This window comes from Trachemys scripta, chromosome 1 (assembly GCF_013100865.1).
Source record: "Trachemys scripta elegans isolate TJP31775 chromosome 1, CAS_Tse_1.0, whole genome shotgun sequence".
NCBI lineage: Eukaryota > Metazoa > Chordata > Testudines > Emydidae > Trachemys > Trachemys scripta.
The window spans coordinates 248,768,614-248,778,256 of record NC_048298.1 but is presented as its reverse complement, the minus strand read 5'-3'; the positions used below and the strand labels follow the sequence as shown (position 1 = coordinate 248,778,256).

Sequence of the window (9,643 nt, the reverse complement as noted above, 5' to 3'; positions counted from 1 at the left end):
ATACAACTAGTCGACAGTTCCCAATGTAAACAACAATCTAGTGGGGGGAAAATCTAGCGGAGTTTACATTCTAATACTCAACTGTCCTCTTGAACGTTGATTCCTAGGAAGAGGAAGATTATAAAAGACGAAGACAATACCCGAAGTTAGGAAAAATCCCTTGCTATCACACCCTATCTGCATAAGCAATCGGTAATAGTAAGAGCAGTGTAGTTTTAAAGAGAAATACGTAAAACTTACAAACAGGGAAATGTGAAGCGGCTGTTTGTTCTGCGGGTCTGACACCACTGCACTGCGGTCACCTCCGCAAGCCTGTTGAAAAACTTATTTCACTGAAACAGTTTAGAAGGGAGTTTGACTGGCCGCTGTCTTCCCTCTAAAGAATGAGCTTAAGTCTGCATTTCTGGCAATGGCCCTGAAAGCGATTGCAGGTTTTTTTTTCCCCTCTCTCTGTCTTTTTCCCTTTTCACCCTGTGACATGGGGGAAAGAGGTTTTGCGGTTCGTAGAGAAATAAAGCACTTCTTAGAGGGGACGGCGACATGACTTTGAACTTGGATCAGCTCCTCTGTTTCCTGCAGAGAGAGTAGAACTGGAGCCCTGAAAGAATAGCAAAGAGAGTCCAGCCTGCGGGGTCTCCGGCTGGAATTAACGAATTCTCCCCAAACTGTCCCAATGCCGCCGCCTGAAGCCACAGAGCCAGCATATAGCAGCAGGGTGATCTGGAAATGGGAAAGAAAGAAAGAAAGAAAGAAAGAAAGAAAGAAAGAAAGAAAGAAAGAAAGAAAGAAAGAGGTAGGCATTTGAATATGTTAACATTGTTTTACTAGGAAATATGTTTAACACAATATTTTTCTCTGACATGTTTGGGGGCTCTTCCTTTCTTAGATGCAGAATCTTCCTTTAAACTCTTCTGCTGAAAAGTGGTCTAGATAAGTAAGTATATGTGGCTATCAGTGTTTATGATTATTCGGTTTTCCGGAGGCAGACACTGTAGATGACTATAACCTCCAAGTTGTGCTCTATCTCCCTAGCTCTGATTCAAGGGGCATCCCTCAAATCCTCTTTTCTGAAGCGTTGTAGGGAAAGGACAATACAATCTGTTTGCTGTCTGGCCATATAGGTTGTAGGGTCAATACAAGGACAGCAAATGCATGAATTCTGCAGTCTGGAAAGAGAACTTTGGGGAGCAGCACTCCCACGTAGAAAGACATGACCAAGGAACGGCTTGGAAGAAGGGCTCGGGGCTTTAGCTAACAGAGGGGTATGTCTAGATACATTTGGAGTTTGTGGGTTTTAACGATAATTTTAGATTAGAAGGAATTCCTGTTATTCATAAAGGAACCCCTCGCGTTTTACGAAGAGTAATAAACCCAGCGATATTTTGATGTTTCAGCTTGTTCCAAGGCAGGCTTTTAATTGTTTTTAACTATTTGGTGGAGAGGGGAAATACTAATTTAACCAAATCCAGGGAGAAAAGCTGTTTGCAATGTTGTTTTGATTTCACATATCGTTAGACACTGTCGTATCATCTATCATCTATCTATCTAACTATCTATCAGCAGAGCATTATAAAAGCCCCCCTCCCTCCCACGCAAAGTCCACTTGTATTTGGTGCAGTACACAATAACGTGAGGAGTGACAGGAATGTCGCTGGTAAGAGTATTTATTCCGCCTCTTTAAAAAAAAACACTACATTTTGGGTTGATTCTCTCTGGTGAGCACAGAGATGATTAGAGTGTAAACGTCAGGTTGAGTGCAGAAAGGTCAGTATTACAAATATTATATTTTTTAAAGCGCCTTGTTTATTGGATACTGGCCCCAACATGATTATTTTCCAGCCACTGCAAAACAAACCCAACCAGGGGCCAGCCATGTATTTAGTGGAGGGGGAGGGGAAGCGGACTTGTTCGGTGTGTAGAGTGTGCTGCTTTTTATTATTATTTATTGTTATTATTATTCCTGCCCTCTAATAATACGGTTTTCAAACAACAACAGCAAGTTTTGTTGTTGCGGTTATTGTTAGAAATTAGAAAGGAACCATCAAGCCCTATAGCCCCTGCTCTGCAATGCACATGCATAGGCAGTCTGAGCTCTCCGCTCTATACAAGTGGTTTAAAACACCAAATAGCTGTTTGGTGTTTTTCTCTCTCTTCCCTCCCCCGACGAAATAGCACCGTTATCAATAGTGTATTTGATTTTTCTCTGTCCCTTTCGATTATTTGGCGGATTTGCTTTTGGAGCAGAGGAGAGAAAAGGGGGAGGGGAGCGGCAGTATTGGCAGGTCCCCCCTCCCCAGTTCATGTTTTAAGCGCCTTGTTTTGCTTGTTTGTTTCCCCCAAGAAGGAAGGCTGGAACGGGCAGAGGCAGGCTGGCTCTGGCGGCTCCCCTGCTCCTTCCCCCGATCGCTTCCCCAGCAAACAGAAACAGCGAAAAAGGGGTTTCAATAAACCCCCCGTTTCCAGCCTCGCTCGCACTTGGTGGCTGGAGCTGCGGCAGCCCCACTCTGCCTCACCCTGTGGCCGAGCTCGGGGGTGGGGTTGTGCTGGGGGAGGGGGGGACAGAGCCCGGCGCTGCTGCTGCTGCTGCTCGCTGCCGCCGCCCAGCCTTGGTGCCGGAGGGGGAGGCGGGAAGGACCCGAAGAAGCTCGAGTCGCTATTAGCCGCTCTTAGGGGGACGCCAGGATTGATGAGGCCAGTTTGACCAATGAGCTGGCGCCTGGAGAATGACCGGGCTGCTGTTAAAGGGGGCGTTTGAAGAGGAGCTGCCAGTCCAGTCAGAGAGTAAGAGAGAGAGGCTGGGAGAAGGGGGGTGGGGAGGGGAAAAAAATAAAAGCAGCAGCGGCGGTGCCCACCGAAATAAACAGAGGCGGAGAGACACGGGAGGAAAATAAAACCCCGCATTGAGGGAGCAGCCAGGCGCAGGAGGAGAAGGGCTCACTTCCCCCAGCCTGCTCCAGAGAGGCTTGATCATCTGCAGGGGCTGCGTGTCCTGCTGCTGAGCCCCCCCGCTCGGCTCGGAGACCCAGAGAGGGGATCACTTTTTTTTTATTGTTATTGTTTTTAATCCGCATCTCCCCCCTTCTCCTCCTCTCCCCTCCCCTCCCACCATCACCCCCCCCCACCCAACTTAAAGAAAGAGAGGAGGCTACAGAGAGAGGACAGAGACGCGTCTGATTCCTTCATCTGTGGGAATTCGTTCCTGCGAGTTTACTACGTGAGACACATCTAATGCCCAGCCGAGAAGAAGAGGAATAAAAAGAGAGGGGGGGAGGGGACACCCCAGCCGCAGCCGCAGGAGGAGAGGGGGGGGAAGCCAGCGAGGTGTGGGGGAGCAGGGAGGCATAAAAGGGGCCAGCGCTTCTGGGGGTGCGGGGCTCAGGGCGGAGGTTGGCGGCAGTGACATTTCCTTGGCAGGGTGTGAGTGAGTGTGTGTGTGTGTATTGAAGGGAAAGGCAACGCGATTGTCCCCCCCTCCCTCCTTCCCTCCCCCCTGCTCCCCCTCCTCTGCCCTGCCCGCCCGCCCCCGCCTCAGCTCCTTTAATACACTTTGGTTCTCCGCCTGGCTTTGGACTCGTCTCTCTGTGGCTCGCTCGGTCGCTCGGCGGCTGCTGCTGCTGCTCGGTGCAGCGGGGGGAAGCCTGGTCCCTGGATCCTCCTGCTGCTGCTGCCGGGTGGTGCCCGGGAAGGAAGAGGAGCAGCCGCGGGGGAGGAAGCGGAGAGGAGCGGCAGGACCATGCTGCTGGACGCCGGACCCCAGTTCCCTGCCATTGGAGTGGGCACTTTCGCTCGGCACCATCACTCGGCCGCCGCCGAGATGCAGGACCGGGAGCTGAGCCTGGCGGCGCAGAACAGCTTTGTGGACTCGGCAGCCCACATGGGGGCTTTTAAACTCAACCCCGGGGCCCACGATCTGTCCCCCGGCCAGAGCTCGGCTTTCACCTCGCAGGCTCCCGGCTACCCAGCGGCAGCGTTGGGTCCCCATGCCGCCCATGTCAGCTCCTATTCCGGGGCGCCTTTCAACTCCACCCGGGACTTCTTGTTTCGCAGCCGGGGCTTTGGGGACTCGTCTCCGGCCGGCGGCCAGCACGGGATCTTTGGCCCTGCGGCCGGGACCCTCCATCACCCGCACACGGACGCTCAGAGCCACATCCTCTTCCCCGCCATTCACGACCAGCATGGCCCCCACGCCTCCCAAAACGTCCTGAATGGGCAGATGCGCCTGGGTTTGCCCGGGGAGGTCTTCGCCCGATCGGATCAATACCGCCAGGTCTCTAGCCCCAGGACTGATCCCTATTCGGCGGCTCAGCTGCACAACCAGTATGGCCCCATGAATATGAATATGGGCATGAACATGGCAGCTCACCACCATCACCACCCAGGTGCCTTTTTTCGATACATGAGACAACAGTGCATCAAGCAAGAGCTGATCTGCAAGTGGATCGACCCCGAGCAGCTGAACAACCCCAAAAAGAGTTGCAATAAAACTTTTAGCACCATGCACGAGCTGGTCACCCATGTCTCGGTGGAACATGTTGGGGGACCCGAGCAGAGCAACCATATCTGTTATTGGGAGGAGTGTCCCCGGGAAGGCAAACCTTTCAAAGCCAAATACAAACTGGTCAATCATATCCGAGTGCACACGGGAGAGAAGCCGTTCCCCTGTCCTTTTCCTGGCTGTGGGAAAGTTTTCGCCAGATCAGAAAACCTAAAAATCCACAAAAGGACACACACAGGTAATTATGTTTGGTTTCGAAGATTTAAAAATGGCTTATTTATTTAAAAAAATGCACTTAAAGATGCTCCCGTATGTAAAGACTTCAAATTTCAGCATGCTGCAGCGTTTCTCGGGGTGTTTTCTCCGGGTCTTTCAGTTTGAAAGGATTTTTTTTTGTTACTAATTGCTTTTATCTGTGGTCATTTATTAATGTGAAAACATGTCAAGACTTGACCGAACTCTTTCCCTTTCAAAGTAAAATACAGGCGAGATATATTCATTAATACTATTAAAATATGGATTGACATATGTATAGATAAAATATTGTCCGTAAGTAATGTACATATTTATATATGACTTGGGTGTGTGCGTGCGTGCATAGGTATTGTAAATATAAAAATATCTCGTAGTAAGTGGCGAAATGTCCCTTTCTGGGAATGCTTTTCATTAAATTTAAATGGTGTGAGTGAGGGCAATAAAATTTTCTAATTTAGAAAGTGTTTTTAAAGTCTCATGTGAGGTGGTTTAGGGTGGTGTTGCAACAGTTTATTAAATTATATAATAGGTAGCAGAGGATTTGAGGTTCAGAAACTTACACAAAAATCAGGTCAGATATGAGAGAAGGACACAACACTTCCTGGTGGTAAATTGCGTGAGCTGAACAGTAACAAAACAAACGCATCATCCTGCTTCATAGAGTACTCATTTACTATTACTCCCAGCTTAGAATTGTGCCAGAGTATTTCATAAAAGACAGCCAAATATTTTAGCAACTTCCACTATAAATATTTACTTGAATACGGGTAACATCTATAGGCCTATTGTTTTCTTAAGTGTTAAGAATGATGCTAGGTGCGAGACGAGCTTTAACAAGGTTTAAAATTTGAGAAATTTATTTGCATGAAATGCCCGCACTTAAGTCATTGTGTCTGAGCGGATGTCTTTAAGAAACAATTTAGGTGCTAATGGAATTTAATGTTAAATGGTTCCCCCTCCAAATGGGTGGATGTTTGAGTTCTCACCTCCAAATTACTCTGAGCATTTGGAATTCTGGCAACAGGGTGAAGAAACTGTATGAAAATTAAATGGAGTATTTTACAGACATTTAGTTTCCCCCAGCGGATATGTGTTTACTTCGAAGATCCATACATGAAATAAAATGTGTGTAGCCTTAACTCTTTTGTTAATGGTTTATAGTTTAACAGGATATTGGATTTTATACAAAGGTGCAAACGTCTCAATTTTTAAAAAAATGCTTTCGAGCCGATTGTGTGATAGCACCAGTTGAAACAAAACAAAATCCGTAAATTCATTGGAGCCATATCGTGTCACCAGTTTTGACGGAGAACTCCCTTTTGGTTTCACTGGGGAGTCCTACTTAAAAAGCAATGGCGAGATATGGCTCCAATATTTTTGTATTTTTTGATAAAATATCTTGTCAACTGCACATCAAGGCGTCATCAGAAAACAATCCACACAGTGACATCAATCTTTTGTTAACCATTTTAGTGGATTTGACATTAGTAAACAAAGCACTAGAAATTTAAAAAATATATATTCTTATGAACCCCTATTTTAAGGCAGGCATGTGTGGATTGTTGTGCAATAAGTAGGGGAGAAGTCCAAGTTAAGTGTTTACTATAACCAAATCCTCCTTGTTTATCTTCCAGGAGAAAAGCCTTTCCAGTGTGAATTTGAAGGCTGTGACAGACGTTTTGCCAACAGCAGCGATAGGAAGAAGCACATGCATGTCCACACTTCAGATAAGCCCTATCTGTGCAAAATGTGCGACAAATCCTACACCCACCCCAGCTCTCTGCGGAAGCACATGAAGGTATACCACCACATTGCCGTTTTTCCAGCGGACATCCTCTGAGGGGGTCGGTCTGGGAGAAGGGTTTAACTCGCGTTTTCTTTATTGGGAAGGGAAACAAAAACAGGAGCCGCCTCATCGCCAGGTTGTAAAGCTAGGGAGCCTTTGCGTGGCACAGGAGGCCGGACCTGGGTGCCTGGGAGTGCGCTGGCCCTGCGAGGGTGGTGTGAGCTCTGGCTGGGAGTGCCTTGCTCATAGGGACACTTACTCCACCCTGTCTTGTTGCATTTGCTTTCCAGGTCCATGAATCTTCCCCTCAAGGCTCTGAATCGTCCCCGGCTGCCAGCTCGGGCTATGAGTCCTCCACCCCCCCGGGCCTGGTGTCCCCCAGCGCCGAGACTCAGAGCACCACCAACCTATCCCCGGCGGCGGCGGCGGCTGCAGCTGCGGCGGCGGCCGCGGTGTCTGCGGTGCACAGAGGCAGCGGCGGCGGCGGCGGCGGGGGAGGCAGCGGCAGCGGAGCCGGCGGGGGTGGAGGGGCCAGCGGGAGCCACAGCGGCCTCTCCTCCAACTTCAACGAATGGTACGTGTAGGGGCCCTGCCGGACTGCTGGGCAAGGCCCCCGCGCCTGCCCTCCCCGCCGAGGAGGAGGAAGAAGCAGACACACCGGGAAGGTGCTGGATCCTGTTTGGTTTGGGTTTAATTCTTAACCAGCGAAAGGATTAACAACTTAAACGGCTCTAGAGCCCAGGAGAGCAAATCCCCGCCAGAGCCTCCAAAGCAAAAAAAATCCGCCACAGCTAAACTCTTCTTGTGTCCCACCCACCCGTTTCCCTCTGCCCCAGCACCCTCCATCCCGACCAGCTGTGTATATAGAGGACTCCTCCTTCCTCCTCCAAGGTGGTAAACGAAGTTTTATCCGATTATTGGTGTATAGAAGTTCGTCCCATTTGTAAACTACGGATTGATTTCCTCCCACCCCCAAAAAGTGATGGACTTTTTTCGTTTCTTTTCTCTTTTTAGTTCATCCATTTAAAAAAAAAAGTAACGTGGAAGAAAATGGTTTCTTTTGTAATTGTGATAATGAATATTGTGTTCTTTTTTAAGAGGCAATTTGATTGTAAACTTAATTCAACTATAGACTGGGGGAAAAACTGTGCCAAAGTCTCCATTTTGTTACACACACACACACACAACAACAACAACGCTTGTGAATGTATTTTTCTGTTAGCTGGGTTTACATGTGATGTTTTAGTGCTTTTGCAAGTTCCAATTTGTTAGTTCCTGTTTGGAAGATTGTGAGGAAAAATAAACGTCGTGCCGTTAGCTTTTCCCTAATAACACCCTTCCTTCTGTAAATACCTGTTACCATATTTATCCATTTGTAATTAAATTATGGTATTAACTTGCTACAGAGGAAACAGTATTTATAAAGAATGTTTCTTAACTATAAATATGTACAATTGTGAGCATAAACTGTTTCAGATTTTTTATTTGAAGGTTTAAGTGGTTTCATCATTTTTTGTGATATGTTTTGAGAGTAATGCATACAGAAATATAATAAAATGTGTTGAAACTGCATGTACTGGTTCTTTTTACGTCCAAAGGCTTTCTTTAACTGGGTAGGTTGCACCTAAAGAATGAAAATCAGTGTGGCTAGAAAATGGAAAACATTTTTTAAAAACTAGCAAAATCACCTTCAGGTATTTTGTTTTGAAATTATATAAAATTTCTTCAGTTATGATAGCTTTAACTTTCCTCCAAAATATCATTAAAAAATAACAACAACAACAAACCCCTACATGATGTGCCAGTAAAACAATAACATTTTGGAAAGCCCTGTGATGACTATAAGAGCGAGCTTTTCAAGTATTCTACGATATATATATATATTTATATCTGTTAGGTATATGTTTACATTGAATATAAGATACCTCGAGCTTTTCTCAGGAAAGTACACATTTGTCATCTGTTTTACTCTATTATATTTATGTTCTACATTACTTGTTTTTGTAGAAGGTACCAAAAATAGTGGACACTGGAATGTTGGTAGATTAGAAATTCACAAACATTGCTCTAAAGTTGTTCCTTTGGTCATGGCATTTGAAATTTACGTTTATTCTTTAAATCTTTAAAATATTTTTACAGCTTATATACACCACTGAAGAAGTGAAAGACGGCATAAGGTAGCTTCATTTTCTCTTAAAGAAAAAATTAAATAAATTTTAAAAAGCAAATATAGTGATTTTAATTTAAATGTATTAAATGAGTAATCAACACAAACAAATCTACAGATATTAGTCGTGGGGTTTGCAAGGAAAAAGAATAAATCTTGATCTTAATTTACTCTTGCTTATCGCTGGATTTTAGTGAGAGGGTGAAAGGGTGTGGACCAGCATCCAGGCTTTCTTAAGGAATTAGATATCAAATAAAATAGGGGATTTCCCCCTTTAATGGGCAGGAAGCGGCTTTCTAGGAATACCGGAATAATCAAGACACCCAAGGTGTGTGTGGCACAGCTTGGGAATCTTGGAAAGCTTGGACTTTGCCAAACCGATTTCTAGCCACGGAAGTATTGAAAACAGGCAGATCGAAGAGCCAAGCAGCTCCTTGGAATAGAACTCCTAGCGCCCTATTGTGGCTACACTGTCTTCAGCAAAAACATGTACAGATAGGTTTGCCTCTCAAACGCAGCCAACCACATCAGCTTTCTTTTCTCCCAGTTATTGTTTTGTTCTCCTAGTTTAAATGACAATAGAAGTATCCCACGATGGCTGGGGAGCTGTGTGTGTTTGTGGGATCCTGTTCTTTTTTTGGATGGGAATGACACACGGCTGGGAATGAATGATACATGCTCAGCAGCAGAAGACTAAATCACATGTGGGGTTGGGAAGGGGAAGAACTAAGAAAAATCTCCCCAAATGCTGCTCCAGGAGCAAAGTTTTGGTAGGATTCAGAGACTGCGCCTTTCCTATACTGAGCTCTGTGGGTTGGAGTCTGGCGTTCATTCATGTTGCATAATGTAAGACCCTGAAGTAATCAAACAGCTATTAAAATCTAATTTATGTTCTGTAATAATATTACGCAAAATTATTAAAGCCATTGGCATACGCCGC

General features: G+C 46.0%; 1 protein-coding gene across 1 annotated transcript; it reads left to right on the top strand.

Annotated features, from left to right (window-relative positions):
* Nucleotides 1–3,520: 3,520 nt before the first annotated feature.
* On the top strand, nt 3,521–7,571 carry ZIC2 (Zic family member 2). The gene is made up of 3 exons (XM_034758212.1): nt 3,521–4,733; nt 6,385–6,548; nt 6,827–7,571. The coding sequence occupies exons 1-3, from the start codon at nt 3,734–3,736 to the stop codon at nt 7,118–7,120; spliced, it is 1,458 nt and encodes a 485-aa protein (XP_034614103.1). The 5' UTR covers nt 3,521–3,733; the 3' UTR covers nt 7,121–7,571.
* The last annotated feature ends 2,072 nt before the right edge of the window (nt 7,572–9,643 follow it).